This window comes from Engraulis encrasicolus, chromosome 4, assembly GCF_034702125.1.
Source record: "Engraulis encrasicolus isolate BLACKSEA-1 chromosome 4, IST_EnEncr_1.0, whole genome shotgun sequence".
Classification (NCBI taxonomy): Eukaryota; Metazoa; Chordata; class Actinopteri; order Clupeiformes; family Engraulidae; genus Engraulis; species Engraulis encrasicolus.
The window spans coordinates 29,592,146-29,613,931 of NC_085860.1; the positions used below are offsets into that span (position 1 = coordinate 29,592,146).

General features: G+C 45.9%; 1 protein-coding gene across 3 annotated transcripts in view; it reads left to right on the forward strand.

Moving 5' to 3' along the window:
- Positions 1–5,453: 5,453 nt before the first annotated feature.
- Positions 5,454–21,786, forward strand: part of LOC134447599 (periphilin-1-like) — a 36,922-nt gene continuing 20,589 nt past the window's right edge. The window contains exons 1-8 of one of the 3 annotated variants that reach the window (XM_063197125.1): positions 5,454–5,609; positions 5,975–6,083; positions 6,188–6,234; positions 7,776–7,988; positions 8,222–8,304; positions 17,560–17,688; positions 18,986–19,167; positions 19,796–19,831. In XM_063197125.1, coding sequence (XP_063053195.1) covers position 6,083; positions 6,188–6,234; positions 7,776–7,988; positions 8,222–8,304; positions 17,560–17,688; positions 18,986–19,167; positions 19,796–19,831 — 691 coding nt within the window. In that variant the 5' untranslated portion in view covers positions 5,454–5,609; positions 5,975–6,082. The remainder of the gene's footprint in view (positions 5,610–5,974; positions 6,084–6,187; positions 6,235–7,775; positions 7,989–8,221; positions 8,305–17,559; positions 17,689–18,985; positions 19,168–19,795; positions 19,832–21,786) is intronic. The other 2 variants (XM_063197127.1, XM_063197126.1) reach the window with 2 other exon arrangements.

The window sequence follows — 21,786 nt, forward strand, 5'->3', positions numbered from 1 at the left end:
ACCACCAGCACCAGTGGCCACCACCACCACCACCAGTGGCCACCACCACCACCACCACCACCACCACCACCACCAGTGGCCACCACCACCACCACCACCAGCACCAGCACCAGTGGCCACCACCACCACCACCAGTGGCCACCACCACCACCACCAGTGGCCACCAACACCAGTGGCCACCAACACCACCACCAGTGGCCACCACCACCACCACCAACACCAGTGGCCACCACCACCACCACCACCACCAGTGGCCACCACCACCAGTGGCCACCACCACCACCACCGGCTACCACCACCACCAGTGGCCACCACCACCACCACCACCACCACCAGTGGCCACCACCACCACCACCAGTGGCCGCCACCAACACCACCACCACCAGCACCAACACCACCACCATCACAAGTGGCCACCAACACCACCACCACCAGCAGTGACCACCACCAACACCACCACCAGTGGCCACCAGCACCAGTGGCCACCAACATCACCACCACCAGTGGCCACCACCACCACCACCAGTGGCCACCACCACCAACACCTGTGGCCACCACCACCACCAGTGGCCACCACCACCAGCACCACCACCACCACCACCAGTGGCCACCACCACCACCAGTGGCCACCAACACCAGTGGCCACCACCACCACCAGTGGCCACCACCACCACCACCAGTGGCCACCACCACCACCATCACAAGTGGTCGCCACCACCACCTGTGGCCACCACCACCACAGGCCACCACCACCATCACTACCAGTGCCACCAACACCATCATCAAAAGTGGCCACCACCACCAACACCATCACAAGTGGCCACCACCACCACCAGTGGCCACCACCACCACCAGCACCAGTGGCCACCACCACCACTACCGGCCACCAAGACCATGTTCACCTCCACCATCACTGTGGCCACCACCACCACCAGTGGCCACCACCACTACCGTCACAAGTGGCCACCACCACCAATAAAAATGCACATTAGTGGTCACATGCACCACAAAAGGCTTTTTGGTATCTCTTTTGTCACCTCCGCTCATGGCGTGCAGTGCCATGTTTTTGCTTAGAAAAAGCCAACTGTCACCACATTGTTATGCAGTAAATGGCAAAAAAGGCTCGGATACCTAATAAGGAAAAACAGAGCACACAGCACTCAGAGCACACTCTCGGAGCAGGACAGAACAATCTGACACGGGGTACAGGGTGAACAGAGTTTAAGTCGGGGAAGGGCAGAATCAATTAGGCCAGACCAATCATCAGGGCCAGGTGACAATCAAACAATCATGGGAAACTTATGACCAAAGCACATGGGCAAGGCACCACACAAAGGAGCCTGCGACAGAGGGATAAAATAATCATTATGTGGAAGAATCTAGTTGTCTCAGAGGCACTGGTGCAGCGCACTAAGCCCCCCACATATGGGCATGCATGCCCAGGAGCAACCAGGTTCAAATCCAGCCTGGGTCATTTTCCAACCCTACCCCTATCTGTCTCGCCATACTCACTTCCTGTCAGTTTTCACTGTCCTATCTCAAATAAAGGTAAAAGCCCATAAAAAAGATACAGTTGCTGAGTGAGTCCTCGATGTGAGCCAGCATTGTTGTTGGAACATCAGTCTCTTTAATGAGTTTCAGAACAGAGAGATTCCCTGAAGTGTGTGTGTATTCTATAGCCACAGCAAGCTACCTTTACACTAGTGATAACGAAGGGTAGATGAAGTCAACCTATCTGGCATTCAACCTCCTGCAGGACTCCATCATGCTTAACAACAGTGCCACAGACGGCTTTGGTCATCTGCCCACACACACACACCCAATAGGCTACATATGATTAGAGGACTGTGCACCCCACACCTCCCCCTTCGGCTTCTGTGGTACGAAGCACTAGCCCCATACGACTTCGTTGCTGTCGACTAACATTGACGAAGCACGTGAGCGAGAACTTGGTGTCACGATGTGGGTGTTATTAAGTACAGCGCATTTATAGTCGGCCACAAATCTGAACGAGACGATGAGCTCGCACCAGTTTGCTCTACTAACACACCACGTGTGAGGAGTGGGGTACAGGCAGTGAGGAGGAGCTGAAGTGGGGACTGGGGACCTGCGCAAACTTGTGTAGAGGTGTGAGACAAGGCTCATATACACACGTGAATTAGTTGTTGACCAATCAGTTCATGGGCACGTGGCCTCGGAGACGGTCTGCAGACGAGCATTGAAGGGGATAAGCAACTGCAGAGGTTGCAAGATCTGACTAAAGTCGCATTCATCCCGCGATAGTTTGACACCATGTGACATGTCACCTCGTCAACGCAACATGACCGAAATTTTGAAGTTTGTCAGGAAATCTAACCGTCATGCAGCATTTTCATCCAGAGTGCATTGCTGTCTAAATGTGCATGCATGCGTTGACGACTACACGAATGCACTTACTGACTCTTATCATGATGCCAAAAGCCAGGCTTGCTGCCATGACAGTCAGAGCATAATGACAACTTTCACGATGGCCACACCATCTACTGCACAAACCCTAATTCCATCAGACTACAAGAAATGAACAAACTTGTGCTTATTTCATATACTCTTATCTCAACTACAGAGCATGACAGTAGACTGTTGCCTTGATATGTATTAGGGGTGTGCAAAATAATCGTCATATCGATGCATCGCGATACTTACTCTCACGATACAATGCATCGATGACAAGGTATCGTGATACTTATTTTCTCAATATACTGCATGGATTCATGACAATTGATTATTTGATAACAATAAAATTTGATTTGCCACGGGTTATTTTGTTCAGTAGAGAATAGGTAATATTTCTGTTGTGATGTAAGCTCTCTCCCAGATGATAGAATGCTTAAATAGAATGAACTGACTTAAGAAAGCTACACAGCAACTGACAAATAAGCTGTATTTTACACATTTACTGAAGTAAATATCGCAATGCATCACAGTAGTACATGAATCGCAATGCATCGTGATAGAATCGCATCGTGGCATGTGTATCGTGATGCGCATCGAATCGTGAACCATTTGCCAATACCCACCCCTAATATTTTATTGTGTGGGGTGCATGTCATTAAGCTCATTCGATTTTCATCAACGTTTGCATGTGCATGCAGACAGCAATGCACTCTGAATGAAAATGCTGCATGATGGTTAGATTTCCTGTCGATTTCCTGTTTCCGTCGACGAGGTGACATGTCACATAGTGTCAAACTATCGTTGGATGAATGCAACTGCAGTCAGAACTTGCAACCCCTGCAGTTCCTTATCCCCGTCGATGCTCGTCTGCGGACCGTCTCTGAGGTCACACTCCCATGAACTGGTTGGTCAACAAGTCACTCACGTGTGTATATGAGTCTGGTCTCACACACCTACACAAGTTTGCACTGCTCCCCATTTCAGCTCCTCTTCTCCACCTGTCCCCCCACACCTCACACGTGGTGTGTTAGTAGATCAAACTGGTGCAAGCTCGTCTCGTGCATATTTGTGGCCGACTTTAAATCCGCTGTATTTAATACCACCCACATCGTGACAACAAGTTCTCGCTCACGTGCTTTGTCTACATCGATCGACGGCAACAAAGTCGAGTGCGCTTATTGTTTCAACGTTGAGGTCAGATAGGCTACTACTGCTACCACCGTGACCAGAGCACACCAGCGCATAGAAGAGCATGCTGGCCATAACTCACGAGAGACAGACACACCAACGGCAGGGTGGATCTTCTGAAGTCAACCATTTGATTTTCTTGATTTTATTTCAGGTGGGTTTAGCACACCCAGGGGCAGTCATGGGTGAGCGGTTAGGGCGTCAGGCTTGCATCCCAGAGGTTGGTGGGGGGAGTAATCAATCAGTGCTCTCCCCCATCCTCCTCCATGACTGAGGTACCCTGAGCATGGTACCGTCCCACCGCACTGCTCCCCATGGGGCGCCATTGGGGGCTACCCCCTTGCACGGGTGAGGCATAAATGCAATTTTGTTGCACTTGTGTGCTGTGCACTGCTGAGACACAATGACAATGGGAGTTGGAGTTTTCCAAGGGGGCTTTCACTTTTTTTTTCACTTTCACATCCCCTCTACCAGGCCCCTGTAGGCCAGTCCCCTGTAGGCCTACTCCTCTTCCTGACCGTCCCTGATACATCCCAAAATTGCAGTGTCGTCTGGGAACTTCTGCATGTGGCATGTCACAGAATTGTAGCTGAAGTCTGTAGTATGAGCAGCATCGGGGAGAGCACCGGTCCCTGGTGCTCCTATGCCGACCACCAACTCAGTATCATGTAGTCACTCATTCTAACAAACTGCTCGGTGAGGTAGTCAGTGATCCAGGTTACCATTACCGGTTCAGGCTCCACTCCCATCCGCACCAGTTTATCTCTCAGCAGCAGTGGTTGTGTCGTGTTGCAAGTGCTGGAGAAGTTTTAAAAAAAAACATGATTGGCACAATTTCGTTTTTTTTTTAATAGGGCAATTTTACATAAGACGTACAGTTTGCAGTTCATCCCATTAGGTAGACTGAAACACGTGTCTGCAGTGTTTCTCAACCGGGCTGCCGTGGCACCCTGGGGTGCTGCACGCCCCCCTCAGGGGTGCCGCGGAAACGTCGCCGACAGTATGTGAAATTGACCTAAATAAATAATAAATTATGTAATATAATACATATTAATCTAAATTAATAAATTAATGCCTAGTCAGTGGAATCTTTCATCTACCATTTGCACACAATAAAGTACATTTAGGACACCCCAGTAGGCCTATGGCTTACACATGGCCTCTCTGAGATAAAGCTGCAACTTCGAACGTCTCCAAATGTGTTACTTCTGGTGGTATCTGTTGTGATGCCAAGGGTTGTTGGTTTGGGGTGCCTTGAGATTTTTCATGAATTGAAAGGGTGCCTTGCCTAAAAAAAGGTTGAGAAACACTGGTGTAGGCCTAGTGCACAAGGCCATTCCTTTGTGGAGGTTTTTTTTTACTCTTTCTATGGGATTTTCAATAGGACCTCTGTTTTGCACTTTCCCTCCCTTATATGGACATACTCCAATATGCGACCTTGCGTCCTCCACTTGTGCTTGTGGCCTTGGCCCGCCTCCTGGCCCCTCCGTGGAGAAAACAATTGTTTCCCAGCTGTCAGCCTATCCAAAACATTTTTTGGGGGACTATTCATTCACCATCCAGTTTGCAAATGAGAAAATGACTTTACAATTGAGCTTTTGCTAGCTATTGAAATACAGTGCTGTTGTCAGTGATGTCATTAGGCCTACATAGCATATTACTTCCTGGTATGAGGCCACAAGCACAAGTGGTGGACGCAAGGTCGCATATTGGAAGGGACACATGGTCAGTGTGTCTCCCACAAGCGGGTTCCCCCTACGGTGCAGTAGGTGGCAGTATGTAACAACGACAGTAGAAACTGATGTCATCAAATCGTCCGAGAAAGATTTTTTGCCCTGGCTGGCTAACGTTTTGCTATCAACATCAACATGAGTCTCCTGTCTGTGTCTGTATGATGGTTTTACAACCATAGTGCTTACAGCACATATCGATGATATACAATATCAGTTGGAGAACAAATCACGATCCCAAGTGCGCTGTTTTAATGGGTGAGTTCAGTACTTTAAAATGGAAAGTATCATAGCATAGGTTGACATGCTTGTCTCCCACTTCAAGTGAAGCTAGTCAGAGTTGACTACAAAGCGAGTTTATGGCACATGGAGCTGATATTCTGCAAATTGAAGAGCGGAACTGTAACGATACTGGGCTAGTTAGACGTTTGTGCCACACAGCCCTTTCTCCTCCTCGAAAAATCCGTGTTTTTGCTTTATTTTTGTATGGCGTCAAGTGTCATGTTGTTGTTTGGAGTGCAGGTGCTGTTTTGGTGTTGTGTCGTCATCATCATGACTACAATTGCTTGAAAACACAGAGCTGCTGTCTAATGTCATTTGGAAATGGCCTTTAAATATTGCAGGTGATAACTCAACAATCGGTCACTTTTTGTCTCAGTTGAGGAACAACTGCGAAGGAGCCGAATTGATCCCCAAAAGCGTTGAAAGACACTGGCGAGACTAACGTAATCAGTAAGCACTTGATGGTTTCTACTCACGACTAATAATAACGTAATAGGTTACATCTGCTCCTATTTTGCATAGCAAAAACTAATGTTTTGCATCTGTTTGTATAGTGTCTTACAGGAGAAATCCCATCAGAGAAGTTTATGAACAGCGCGTGGTAAGTGTGGCAATTCTCTGTCGGTGACTCGACATCCCACATACAGGGTACGTTCCAATATGCGACCTTGCGTCCTCTACTTGTGCTTCCTCTACTTGTGCTTGTGGCCTCACCCCGCCTCCGTGGAGAAAACAATTATGTTTCCCAGCTCTCAGCCTAGCCACAACAACTTTTGGTAGACTGTTTTTCATTCACCATCCATTTTGCAAATGAGAAAATGAATTTACAATTGAGATTTTGTGAGGTATTGAAATATGATGCTTGTCAGTGATGTCATCATGACATATTACTTCCTGGTACGAGGCCACAATCACAAGTGGAGGACGCAAGGTCGCATATTGGAACATACCCCAAGTCTGTGTATGGCAAGAACCTGTTGTCTTGTCGGCTGGCGGTTTTATCCACTTGCTCGCACGGTGTACTGTAGGGTGACCATTTAGAACTGGTTCTCAACCTTTTTTGAACAAACACCCCTGGACCTCATCCTAAGCCTCCCAACGCCCCCATGACTTCATAAGTCTGCCAACACGGCCCTCTGAAATGATTCCTTCCCAACGTCTCCCTAGGGCTCCCCAACGCCCCTGGGGGCTGTGTCACCCCTGATGAGAAACACTAGTTTAGAAGAGCATTATCATGTCGCTGGTAATCCTTTGGCACGTTCCCCAAATAACACTACATTGGTTGCATTGCATTCCAATATGTAGACTTCTGTCCTCCACTTGTGCTTGTGGCCTCACATGTTGCTGATGCCCCGCCTCCATGGAGAAAACAATAAAGTTTCCCCGCTGTCAGCCTACCCACAGCAATTTCTGGGGGACTGTTCTTCATTCACCATCCCAATTGCAAATGAGGAAATTACATTAGAATTGTGCTTTTGCAAGATATTGAATTAATTTTCTGTCGTCGGTGACGTCATCATGAGGTCACAAGCAGGCAAGTGAGCAAGGAGGGACGGAAGTCTGCATATTAGAATGCACACCTTGTGTTGCAAAGTTTAGCCACTGCTGACAAATCGGGGCTTCGCGATCAGAGTTAACCTCTGATTGTTTGGAAGCTGCCATCACTCAAACGTTGTCCTCACGTGTGATTGGTGTAAATCAGTAATTTATTCAATAAATAATAAATTATTCAATCAATAATCAATAAAACAAATAGGCCCGGCACCCTATTTAAACTGCCCTCAATTTAAAGAGTTGGCTAATGATTTTTAGACAGTTTACAGTCGGAGCCAAGACTTATCTGACAAGGTTTTACCTAGTTGATGGGTGAAGAGGGGTTTATTTTATTTTATTGAAAAACCAAGGAAAGGGTACTCCTCGCACTAATTGCAAGAGTGGGTGACATTATCATCCTGAGCATTCTACCATGAAATTCATTAGAGGAAGAAACGGAGGGAAAACAAATGAATGGAGATTCCCCTTCACAGAGGTGAAATGGATAAATGTACAGTGGAATAACTGTCGGAGAACAATTAGTATGCTTGCCTAGGGGCAAGCAGAGGCCTTAAGCATACTAAATTAGTTAGTATGTGTGTCTTTTAGGTTGGTCAACAGCCTTCATATCAGAGGACTGTCAGCATAGAGAGAAGAGGTGGCTACTCTAGAGCAGAGGAGAACTATGACCGCACGGATCCGCATGAGGCCAATCGCTACGCTGCTCCACGAGGTTACCCTAGCGATGACCAGAGAGGCTACTATAACGAAGGCACGTACTATGCTAGTGGGCGGCGGAGTGGCACAGCTCCGTACAAGAGGGTGAGAACGCTTTAACTGTCTATTTTCTTTTTGTTTCTTTTCTTTTGTTTTTTATATATCATAAGATCCCATAAATCATGCATGACTGAAGAAACTGCAAACTTATATTACAGGCTCATTTTTTTTACAAACATTTTTCTGAAATTGCTAGTCTGACAGTGTTGTTGGAAATTGAGTGTTTTTTCTTCTTCTTTGATACCAAGTCATGATTTTATCATTCTGGACCCCATTAGGAGGACCCTGCTTATTCTTCTTCCTATTACCGTGGAGGAAGTTCTCTTCTGGAGGCACCAATAGTTCGTCAGGTGGAGATCAGGTGAGTTACCATCTCACATTTTTGCTTACATGATACAAGATGTTTTGTTGTCAATGTTATATATTATAATTTAAAAAAATGCAAAAAAACTCCCCATGAATGTAGCAAAGTAGAAAAAGTCTTCTCAGTAAGAAGGCTGGCTACAAAAAAAATGAAGAGTGAAAAAATGTTCTGTGATTTTTATTAGTCTGGCATGAGCACTAGGGCTGTAACGATACACTCAACTCACGATTAGGTTTGTATTACGATTCATGAGCTATGGTTTGATACACACCACGATTTCACATTTGCCAATATTATAAACTTCATGAATAAAAACTATGACAGTGTAGCGCTGAGCGGTAGCCACTTCAAAAGGATGACGGGAGGCAGCAGATACAAGCTATCGTCTTCTTTTATTTCCTGCCCTTTCACAGCCTAACTCGGGCAAAAGGAGGTGTCCCACAGAAAATAATAAACACTACTCACTAATCTAAAACACTCGTACCCACACTCGCACACGTCTACACTCAAATTAGTTTCTCTCAGCTCTGATTAACCGTTACAAACGTTATCAATAACCCCGCCCCTTATCAATACCCATCCTATCTAATTCCTTAATTATTCCCGCCCGGACACCTCCCCCCAATCAAAACCCACCCCAAAACTGATTGGCACACACAAAATTCTAGAAGACACACAAGGGAGTGGGGAACAACATTCACGCGCACAGATACACACACATACAGATAGACAGAGAGGGTATGGGGAAACACACACACACACACACAGTCCACTCAAGGGGCTTGGCGCTACAATAGTTTATAGGTAGAATAGGATACAAGAGGCTAATAATAATTTTAAAAGTTTCTATATAATAATGATGATGCTTGGAAGCACTATCACTTCATATCATGTGGTTGTTTTCTGGGCTGATGAATATCAAAATGTTAAAAGGACGTATCACGATACTAAGTGTGTATGACTTGGTTGTTGACTTACAAAATGCCTCCGTTGTTCGTGTCCTATTGCCGCTCACCTTCTTGTCATAGACATTTGTACATTTGTGTGGTCTCGTGGTTTTCAAAGTGGAGGCCCGGGACCCCTAGGGGGCCGTGAGGGGGTGTTATGGGGGCCAAGACAAGTTGAAAGGAACAGTATTGCGAAATAAAATGGCAACACTGGTATATTTACTACATTTCCTGTTGTAGTTGCATGGATTCAGGGGTGCACTTATCAATTAACGAAAGGTGGTGCACTGAAAAAGTCAGGGGGGCCTTGGTGGGAATCTACTGGTATATGGGGGCCCTTGTAATGGTAAAGTTTTGGAACCCCAGGTGTGGTCTACCTTTTTGTGTTTAATTAAGACCCTGTTCACTCTTATATTTCTGTAAACGCATAAATTTGGGCCTTTGGTTCACATGTACACAGAGTTTTAGCTCCCTAAATCGGATGTTTTTAAAGGGGAGGTTTGTAGAACACACTTACAATTACATTACATTACATTACACTTAGCTGACGCTTTTTATCCAAAGCGACTTAGTTATTTAGGTACAGGGTATTGGTTACAGGCCTGGAGCAATGTGGGGTTAGGTGCCTTGCTCAAGGGCACCAGCCATGAGTGAAGGTGCTGGCAAGGATGGGATTTGAACCTGCTGGCAAGGATGGGATTTGAACCTGCAACCCTCTGATTTAAAGACCAGCGCTCTAACCATTTAGCCATGGCTGCCCCTGCCTACGATGGTAGATTAGATATACAAAAAATATCTGCTTTTTAAAATATCTGCATAGGTGTAACCAAGCCAAAAATTTGTCAGTTACAGGCATGTGCAAAACAATTGTCATAGTACACGACGATACTACCTTTTCTGGTGATGTCGATTCTTGATTAAAAAACAAACTTTGAATGGTTCGCCCGCCAAAACAAATGCAACCTCCATTCCTGTTGGTTTTCATTCATTTTTGATGAGATGTAAGGCTATATTTTACACAGCAAGCTCTATTCGAATACATTTACTCCACAGAAGTATGTACCTGTATCGCAATACAGTACGATGTGGTACTGTCATATATTCGCATATTGTATTGGAAATTCCAATATAGCTCCCACTCCTACAGTTTTACATGTCCTGTTTCTCTGTCTCTTTATCTTTGTGCATTTTTTCTGTTTGTCAGTGAACTATTTTCTCCAACTGAAATACAGTGGGTGATTTTTGTTGTTGTTGTCCCTTAGCAATTAACAACATGTAGCCCATGTGACTCTATTTCTGTATACCCCACAAGGAAGTGAGTCTTGGCAGAGCTGAGCGTTGCTGAGCGAATGTTCCAGAGGTGTTTGCATGGCTCCAGTGTTGTGCTGCCAGGCCTTGAGAGTGTGCAAGCAGGCCAACCAAACAGCGGCCCCATTAACTAGTGTGTGAAGATCACGCGCCAATCATAACAAGCTGTGGGTGGTGGTCAAGCTGCACACCTCAGCAACCAGATTCAGGAAAGCACTCCTCGTAGGAGTTAGCTGTGCAGCCTGTTAAAGAGCTCATAGGGAAGTCTGATGCAGTGTTGAAAGGAGGAGACGGTCATTTGGCTTATGAAGGAAATGGAATCGGAAGGCCTTTTTTGGGGGGAATTTCAAGGGGGATTTGGGGAATCGATCACAAATCCGCAATGACAAAAGTGCATTTAATAGGCATAAAATTAGGGCATTTGATTAGCAATGTGTTGACACAGATCTTTTAACACACCTGATGCTGGATCGCTCATTTAAAAGCAGGCCATTAACTAGCATCTCCAGTAACCCGACTTCGCACACCTTGTTAGATGTAGCTGTTTTAGCTTGACAGACTGTTACAGAACAGAACCCTGTTACAGAGCTCATAAGGAAGTCTGAAGTAGTGATCGGACAAAGAGGCCGTCACTTGGCTTTTCAACCAAATGAAAATGAAGGCATAGGCCGCTTTTGAGCATTTTTAGAGGACTTGGGGAAATTGTTTAGAAATCAGTGATCCCAAAGTGGCTTACTAATAAGTGGCATAATTGTTCAGAAGTATGTTTTTGTTGTGTTTTTTTTTATTTATTTTTTCAAAAATGTGTTTTTCACAAGTCTGCCCAAATAAGTTTGATGGGTATCCTTCACTTATACCAAGCAGCTGCACTATCCCACTTTAGGCAGCAGGTGGCGCCAGTCAGCTTTCTGATGTCAATGCTGCTAAACTGAATGGAGGTATTGAATTGCTCACAAGAAGCATTTTTAAACTGTGTGTGTGTATCTTGTGTACAACACATCACGATTTCACAGGAGTCATCAATCAAACACGGCAGGCTTTTCTCTGCCTTCGAAACCCTTGCATACATGTGCTGCTCAGATTCATGAGTGCTAAGCACCGGGCATGTGTTCAACAACTGCATGGGATGGAGATACAAGCTGCCCTTTAACTTTGATCAGCTACCTCCCTGATGAAGCAAAAGCAGTGATCAGTCAAGGACTCGAGATGTGTGATGTGCCACGTGTGCATAGCATATGTTGCTCTGTACAGTAAATATGGCCATGTGAGAAGGACACATCTCTTGAATCCATCATCGGCAGAATTGACGCTTAAGCTTATAGTCGGCATCAGCATCCTATTTGTGTTGAATCAACAAACATGCACCTCTCTCTCTCTCTCAAACACACACACACACACCAAAAATACACAAGTGTGCCTAAGAAGACACTACACTCTCTTACACATGCCCCCCCCTTCCCTGTCTCCCTCTCTCCCTCTTTCCCTCCCTCCTTCCTCTGGCCTCCCCCATCCGATGGCCACCCAGCAGCAGTTCCAAGGCCTGCCTGCCTGCCTGCCTGCCTGCCTGGCTGTAGGACAAAGGGCACCAGTGTCTGGCCTGTTGGCTGGAACACACACGTCCATGCAGCTGAGCTGGCTACTCACCTGAAGCCCCAGCCCTGCCCCCTTTACCTCTGGACCTCCATACAACTCCACTCATTTGCTGATTTGAGTTGGTTGTAATAGATTAGGCTTATGTGCTTCATTAACTTGCACTTATGAACTCATGTGCTTCATTAAGGCCCTGATGGTATGCAACTGTACAAGGAGGTATTTAAGGGTGCTGAGTCTAAATCTGTTGACTATTATGTAAATGTGAGTGGGTGTTCTGTGGCTAGATTTACCAACTGTCAATGGAAAAAATACAGGACACTTCATTGTGTCCTGGGAGTCTGCATTTTTTAGATGTGATTTAATGCACTTTAACATCCCGTGTCCCGTTTTAGCTCAATATGGAACCTGTACTTGTATCTCTAAATACAGGACGATTCCGTATTTCAAGGGACGGTTGGAAACCCTCTCCGTGACGGTATGGAGTGATTTGTGTGTGTGTTAAAGGACACTGGGATCATTGTGTCATGTGGACGATGCTCTTGGCTTGTGTGTCTTTGTCAGGGAAAGTAATGTCGTAATTGACTGTAATCATGGGGGATTTTCATTTGTTTTCCTGCATACATTGACGGAAATGATTGGAGGGAAACAATGCTAGGGAATGTTTTTATCGCTGTGTAACAACACTTTTACTTTGTTCTCTTAAGTTTTCCTTAGCTCCGACCATAGTGATAATTGACCCCATAACTTTGTCCATGGCTCATATGGCACAGTGATCACTGATCATTGAATGGGCATGTGGTGGGCATTTTGAAGCAAACTTGAGGAGTTCTTTGTGGAGTTATTGGCTTTACTTAGCTTAAAGGTGCACTGTGTAATATTTATAGTAATTTATTCACAAATGGTACCACCTTGACTAACAAATGTTCTGCAGGAGACACCATCTCTGCCTTTTTGAATTCAGTGTTTTTTTGTGTGGAAAAGATTAATGTACAGATGGCTCAACAGCAGACCATCTCCATCATAGTCGCAGTCACTCCTGTGGAGCAAGTCACTTCTTGATGATGGAGCTGAGTCTGTCTGAGGGAGTGAGGCATTATTGAGTAGTGTATCCGTCTGTGCACGTCTTGTCTTTGCTCCTGTCCAGTTGGCAGAATTCCACAGGAAGCCCCAGCCGGGTGGGGGGAAGCCTTTGTGAACTTTGCCACGGGGGCTGTAGGGGGCTGTGCAGAACATATCGAGATGTGCTCGGCTTGGGGCAAACACTATTCTCCGTCTGGGGCTCAGTCACACACCCCAGCCCCTTCCTCTCCCTCCTCCTCCTCCTCCTCCTCCTCCTCCTCCTCCTGCCACATCTTCCCTGCCTGCTATTCAGCCTCTTCTCATGCCTTTCACTTTCATGCGTGTTCCTTCCCCTTTCCTTTGCCAAAAGTTCACTGACTTGTTAATTTAGCGTGCAAGACATTAACACGTGAGAGCAGTATGGGAGAATGTGGTAATGTATTAATCGGAACACTCCGACGTAGGATCTCTTGCCAAAAGTTTCTCATGACCTGTCTGAAAAGACTCTCTCTCTCTCTTCTCTCTCTCTCTCTCTCTCTCTCTCTCTCTCTCTCTCTCTCTCTCTCTCTCTCTCTCTCTCTCTCTCTCTCTCTCTCTCTCTCTCTCTCTCTCTCTCTCTCACACTCACACACACACACACACACACTCACACACACACACACACACACACACACACACACACACTCACACACTGCTGAGAGAAAGAGCCCAATGTGGTAGGCTCGGGCACCCACAGAGTGAGTGAGCGAGCGAGTGAGCAAGCAAAGCCACGCTGCTCAATCTGCCTCTCTCTCTCTCTCCCTCTCTCTCTCTCTCTCTCTCTCTCTCTCTCTCTCTCTCTCTCTCTCTCTCTCTCTCTCTCTCTCTCTCTCTCTCTCTCTCTCTCTCTCTCTCTCTCTCTCTCTCTCTCTCTCTCTCTGAAGTGGACCAGATGATGTGGAGCTGCTAATGAGCTCACCGTCCGTCCGCCCTGTGAAGTGCCAGAGGTGCAGCTAGTTGCCAACTCCACCACCCCCATCCACCAACCCACCCACCATCAAAGTCACCTCATGAACCCTCGCTTGGCTATAATGGTTTGCTCCAAAGCATCCTGAAGCAGTAATTACTTGTTTAATATATTGTGTGTGCGGTGCGGTGCGGGTGGGGCTGTTTTAAGCCGGTGTATCTTGTATGCAGCGCCATTAACGTGATTAAAGAGGAGCGTGTGTAATCGGCGGCAACTGTTGATGGGTCTGGTCGGGTGAGGTGGCCAATTATTGGAATTGCTGTGCGATGTACTTTCCCCTTTTGTTATAAATGGTCTCTAGCTTTTATAATTGAGTTGAAGTTGTTTGTTTTTTTGTCAGGACAGGTTTACATACAAACCCCAACTCCATAGAAGGAGGGACACAAGGTAAATTGTGAATAATAACAAAATGCTGCCATTTTCAAAATGTCTGATTCTTACATTAGATGGAGAACAGCACAAAGAAAAATATCAGCCATCAAAACTGACCAAAAATATTGTTTTGGGGGATATTCATGAATATGTAAAAACAACACATCTCAAAAGAGTTGGGACGGGACAATAAAAGGCAGCAAATGTCGAGGAAGACTAGAAACAAAACAAAAGACAACACTTAACAGTTAAATACATTAACCCATGAGATTTTATATAAAAAAACAGTGTTGATTCCTATCTTGGACATGATTTCACCAGCTTAAATGGTGGGTGTATTCGTTGTCATGTTTTGCAATGTTTTCCTTTCTGTAGAGCTAAACTGTTAAAACATTTATTATTTGGATGTTTATTACATGTCACTGATCCCCGTCCCAACTTATTTGAGACGTGTTGCAGTTATCAAATTAGAAATGATAACATATGTCCCCAAAACAATATTTTTTCCTTGGTTTTAACACTTAATATATTGTCCTTTCACTATTCTCCATCTAATGAATGGATTGAATGTTTTGAAAATGATAGCATTTGGATTTTATTTACTGTACCAAACGTCCCAACTTCACCGGAGTTAGGGTTGGTACATTGTGGCTTCAATTTACTGTGGATTCCACTACATTTGATTCTCTCCTAAAGTCTCTCCCAAAGCCTTTCAGGTGTAGTTGGAAAAAGTTCCTCAAATTTAGCCGTAGCGACCTAGGATCACAGTCTTTCACTCCCAGAGTTCAGCAGTAGTTGTGTGTGCTAAGCATTAAAGACAAGGCGTGCGTGTGTGTGCGCGCGCGTGCGCGTGTGTGTGTGAACTCTGTGGGGCCTTGGCTGCTGCTGTATCCCCTCTTCCTAGAGGATCACCGTTTCATCCTCAAAAGGGGGACCCACATACCTGTGTCACCAGCACCTGTCCAAGCCTGCTGTAGATCCTACAAATAACCCCTTAGATCATCGCTGTAGTCACCCCTGTAGTGACACTAATGTCTCCCCAGTGCTGCGACACTAACGAGATAGCATGAGAAGATACAAATCTCTGCAGGAACTTAACCAGAGGAGATAAAATCATCCTGAGGAGCCTAAGCTGACAAAACTGAAATGGGATCCTCTCATAAGACCAGTGAGAAGACATAACAAAAGATTGAAATATTGCCTGCAACCTTAATCAGCAAATGTGATCTATAGTTACTGGATGTTGTGAACATGGTTGTGAAATATTATCAGATAACCTGTGTGCTGTTCATGCCTTGATGTGTGTAGATCTTTGGTGAGGTTTTCTTTTTTGTCTTGAGGAGATGGCAGCACCTCTCTTCTAATAAGGCTGTTTTTTTGGGAGCACCAACAGCAGCAGCAGTGGCCGGGCTACTTCAAACAGGCGGCGAGGCGTCATTAAAGTTTGAGGCCCACGTAAAGCCTGCTCTTTGTTTGGGCTGCAGGCCCAGGTCAGGACGGGGTCGTGGAAACCAGGTGCCATTGATTTGTTTATGCCGCCAATCAGCCCTCTACGGCACGTCGTATAGCCGGGGCTGATGGTCCGGCCGGCCGGCCAGATCGAAAGCAATGGCCGCAAGGACAATGGAGCAGCTTCCAATAAAGCCCTCAATGATTCTTTACAGCCACACACTGGTAGATATGGTTAAACAAGACCAAGGAGAGGGGTAAAAAGCCAAAGAAAAACCATTGTCTGGTTTGTATTAGCGAAATTAGCATTTATTAGGTGTACTTGTAAATATGTAACTCTCATTCCGGCCAAATATTTGATGTGTGAAATTGGAGAAGGTAAGTCTTTCGTTTATGGGTAGGCAGTTAGCCATTGCTGTGGCAAATTGTGAACCTGGCCCGACCGACACGGCTCAGAGCACGTACCGCGGCGCATACTCAACCTGAGGTTCCATCCAGGCAGTTTGGCAAGGGGCAGCAGGCCCGCTGACCCTCCCATGGCTGCCCCCCCTCCTACCTCCCCTCCCCTCGGGGGTCAGAAGGGGCACTCTCCCGTGGCAGGGTCCTCTGGGCCTGACAAGCTCCTGTGTTGACTTTAAAAGCAGGGGGAGCGCTATCAAAATAAACACCCTAATTAAAGTGTAAAGGAGAGCTCCAAAGGCCACATTCAACCCCCCCTCCCCCCCCTCCCCTAACCCGAACAGAGCTGCAGAGTAACAGTTATGAGATGGCTTTAATAGTTTTCTCTTCCTTATCATTTATTGCAAACATATTAGTATAATGTCCTAGGGAAAAAGGCTCTCAAGCCAGAAGTGTCTCTCTCTCTCTGTCTGTGTGTTTTCCAGTAATAAGCAGCTTCAGCTTCTAGAACAGCTGATGCTTTGTTCTTTATTGGTGTGCTGTTTTCTTTTAAATATTTCTTCGGGTAGGCGGTTGTAACTACATACGTTTGGATGTAAAGTCTGGTTATACGGACCACACATTGCAGAGCTTCGCTGCTCGGTGTGAACAGCACTATTTGCAGTGTTTTGTGCCCCTCGCACTAAGTGAAAGAATCTGGCTGCTTTTTATAGCCATATGTTTACCTCGCGGTGGGTGGATACTTTATGTGTAATTGTTAAAACAGCGGGCCTGCCTTAAATCAATAGCTGTTGATTGGAAACCAAGACATTAGCAATACAGAGCCCCCCACAGTCTTCACTAAGTGAGTACTCTAGTTGTTGGAATACAATGTTGAGTGTGGGTACCATGGAGACACAAGCCAGGCTAATGAGTATGAGCTAATGATTCATCATCCAAAGGGAATGTCTCCCAACATTTTTTTGTATTGTGACATTGACTTTAGCTACTCCTTTGTGTTTGTAGCAGCACTAGTCTTGTAGACTGCATTTTCCATAATTGTGACGATGCTAGCATTGACTGAAGCTTATTTAGCTTATTGATATAATTGACCTTTACCTTGTTCCTTTTTGTTTGCAGTAGCAGTAGCCACGCAGCTCCCTTAACTGTCGTCAGGAGCACACAACCACCGGCGCCCCGAACTGTGACCAGCGCCAGGCCTGGTGCTGAAGATGAGCCCAAGAGACAAATCATCCTGACGGACCGACTGTAAAGCCATTTTTATATCACATTACATTGCATTACACTTCACATTCCATTACACTACAGATGATGCTTAGATGCAGAATGGCTCACATTTATTACAGGGTTTTAGCTACCGTGGAGCAATGTTGTGAGGTTTTCTACCTTGCTCAAGGGCACGTTAGACATGGGAGAAGGTACGGGGACACATAGTTTTCCTGGTGGTAAAGCTGGGATTTGAACCCCCTGCTCCAAAGTCCTAGCCCCTACCCATCAGGCCACAGATGCCATTTTACATCCTATTCATGTTACTGCACCAAGCATTATATTGTCACTCACTATCTAGCACACAGACTGTGTACTGGCGTCGCTTTCACATTGGCAAACAAGCAACTATCGCCTTGATGACATTTCCTTATAAATATTTATCTTTGTTTTGGAGACTGTCTTTTTGGTCGCCTCAGACCCCTGTATTTACTGTATAGCCAATTCAGTTGGTGCTTTCACACCAAACAAAATAAGTGAATGAAACGCTTACCAGCCAAATGGGCTGCTTGTTTTGCACTGCTGTTGACTTGAGAGCCTTTTAAGATTTGAAGAAGTAGGTTATGCTATGAGATTGTCTGGTGTGTTTACCAGGCAAGTCCTATGGAGCTATACCCCTCAAAGTGCCCTTACCTCAAAATGAAAAAAAATGTCTAGTAATTCGAATGTAGTTTTAGAAAGACGGCTGCGTTTCAAATTTTTAGAGTCACACATTTGCTCAGAAAGTGATTTTAAGTATCTTACATAATACATATAGCAGAATTCTAGCGTGTTGTGGGCAACAAGAACTCCCCATGTAAAAATCAAAAGGGACATATGTGCTCATTCATTAAAACTTTTGATCTAAAACCCATGTTGAGCTTCCAAAAACTACATTCAAATCTGAGCGCTGTCGAGGAGATTTAGGTGAAATTGACCATTTTATCCATCGAGCTCCATTGGCCCCCATACATTATGCACTACGTCAATTGCACCCAGTAGAACTCTGGTGGAACTGCAGACCAAAAGCCGGTCCATTGGGACTTTATAGTGAGTCACAATGAGGCTGTTCTAAAGGGGATGTGTTTGTACAGCCAGTGTGTTTTTGGTATTTTTGTTAATAATTTTAGCTGTCCATTATTCATACTGAGTCTAGTATTGTTGTCGATGTGGCAATTACTGTGACCAGGTTATAGAGAGCATTGACTATATGATGATAATGCAACAATTTCTCATGACAAAGACATGACACATTGCAAAACAAAAATTGCACTATAGCCATTATGTTCTTTTTTTGAAGGGACGATCTCGACGCGTCCAGACGGAAAGGGCCGGTTGCCTCTGTGCGAGATCGCTCCCCGATCGCGAGAGACGGCTCGCCCTCCTCCCTTAGTCGATCAGGCTCCAGCGCCAGCGGCAGAAGCTACTCTCCTGACGTGGCCAAGAGCTATGCCTACTCCGGCCCCGGCCTACCGAAGAAGAGTAGGTGTATTTGCAGTTCCGTGTTTAAGCTATTTGTCTAATATGGGGAAGGGATGGGGGGGATGGGATTATTTCATGTTGAAAACTAAACACAGAATTGAGAAGAACAAATAATAAGAAGAATGGTGCCCTCGACTTCAAATCTGTTTTGAAGACCATCTGTTTGGAGATCAGGAGACTGTGTTTTGTTGTGTCTATGGAAATTTTTCACAGCCCTGCACATTTTCCAAGAAGTTTCACGTATGATAAATTAACAGGCCTGTGTTTGTTTGTGTGGAGGCAATAGTGAGTGTATGAAAGTGTATACATAGCGTGTGTGTGTGTGTGTGTGTGTGTGTGTGTGCGTGTGTGTGTGTGTGTGTGTGTGTGTGTGTGTGTGTGTGCGTGCGTGCGTGCGTGCGTGCGTGCGTGCGTGCGTGCGTGCGTGCGTGCGTGCGTGCGTGCGTGCGTGCGTGCGTGCGTGCGTGCGTGCGTGCGTGCGTGCGTGTGTGCGTGTGTGCGTGTGTGCGTGCGCAGTCTGTTAGAGCACAAGGTAACAGCAGGTGTCTAAATTATCTGCATGTGTGCGTACTCCTTCACCTTCAATGCTGCGGGATTTATTGGTACATTTTTCTGTTGTGTCTTCCAGGATACGAAGAACCATATGCCTCGAGTCGAGAGTCTGGTAAGTCAATCAGAAAGAGGACATTTCTGTTGAGGGATCCTTCCGAACAATCCGACATATGTAGCCCGTTTCATTACTTACTAATACTGTAGTGTTCAGCGAAAGGACATGTAAATATCACCTTTTTCATTTGAGGCACTAAAAAGTAATACAGTATGCCTCTATCTTGTTATGAAATCTTGCTGTAGTTAACTAATGTCTTGTTGGCGTGGTGGGCAACATTCCTCATAGTTTATTAGACCTGCTCGCTCTTGGCTCAGCATGAAGCATGAACTGCAGCCTTTCTCTACTGACGGAAAGGGGAAATGTTCCCAGCAGGACTGGCCTGTCTCCCTGCATCTCTCTGTTTCTGTCTGTCTCTCTCTGTCTCTCTCTCTCGCACACACACACACACACACACACACACACACACACACACACACACACACACACACACACACACACACACACACACACGCCACACTTCTCTCTTTCTCTCTCTCCCTTGACTGTGTCTGTCTCTCTGTCCGATTGCCTTCCTCTCTCCGGCGCTCTCTCTCCCTTGCTCTTTGCTCCGCATGTCGCGAGGCTCAGACGCTGGGCGAAACCCAAGCGCGCGTGACTAATCGGAACAGCGCGCTGTGAGCAGGCACAGCCCATGATGAAGGGCCCGTCAGCCCTGCTGAATGAAAAGGAGGTCAGGCCTGATGCAGAGGCCTGAGTGAGGAGGCTGGACGTCAGTGTCTCCCTCTTACAGGGCTGGAATGAACGAGTGCTGGCCTGGCCTGGTCTGCCCCGGCCTGGATGGGTGGGTGGGTGGATGGATGGATGGGTGGATGGATGGATGGATGGATGGCCGCCCAACTGTAAGCTCCTCTGTCGAGCCGAGCTGTCGGTGCACACTTAAAGGCACCACTGAGTGGGGGCCGAGTTGGTTTTTCATCTAGCGGAGGAGCTCAAATGGTGTATGTCTGTCAGGGGATCAGTGGATGGGTGCTAAGGTTGTGCTCACTGAATTGTTATGTTTTCATTTCATCACGGCCTAACGAGACGGGGGGAAAAAAAAACATGTGCAGCCAAATGGGCTGCCTATTACGTTAGCTTCTTGGGTTTTAAATTTAAAGTTTTCATAACTTTCTTTTCAACCCAGATGTGAGCTAATACAGCCTAGTCAGGTGTGTAAAGGAACTAAGCTTTTTTTTAAAGGCAAAACATCCAACATTACACATAACGTGTTGGCTCCTAAGCAAACAACTAACGGATCAAAGCGTGCAGTTAGGTTTTATGCATATATGTCCATGATAACTGGTGTATTCCAACTGTACGATGTGCAATCATTTTAGTTGTTGGCCTTCTCTTTTGCGCTGAAGGTGTAAACGAAAGCAGGATATGGGATGGGGCTGCTGGAATGCGCTCAGATGCGGTTTACGCCCGGTGCCGGCCAACCTTGGGAGTTTTATTGTGGAGACGGGGCTTTTGATTCCCCGGTTGACCTTTTTCGCTGTCTGAGAGAAAACAGCATGCTCTGACAGCAAGCAGATGTCCTGAATGCTACAGTAGAGACTACGGCAGTGGTTGTTCTCAACCTTTCTTGAGCAAATGCCCCCTTTTACCTCTTCATAAGCTTTTCCATGTCTCCTTGACCTCATTATAAGCCTGCCAACGCCCCTCTTAGTATTAAAAACTAATATAGACCTCTGCCTCCCAATCATACCTGTCAACTTTGAGCTCCCAAAATCCGTGAAAATTCCCATGTTTTAAGCCAAAATCCGGGAAATTTTCTAAAGGCCAAATTCTGACAGTCAACGGGATGACAGAGACGGATCGGACGGTGCGTTCTTCTTCTTCTACCTGCTTTTCACAACAGCGCGCGTGCAAAGACAGTCCTGTCTAAAATTCCCCGTGGAAAAACAATGTAGCATAATGAAAACAAAACTATGAAATGGGCGCAATTAGTTTCTTCTTGTTTTGTCGCA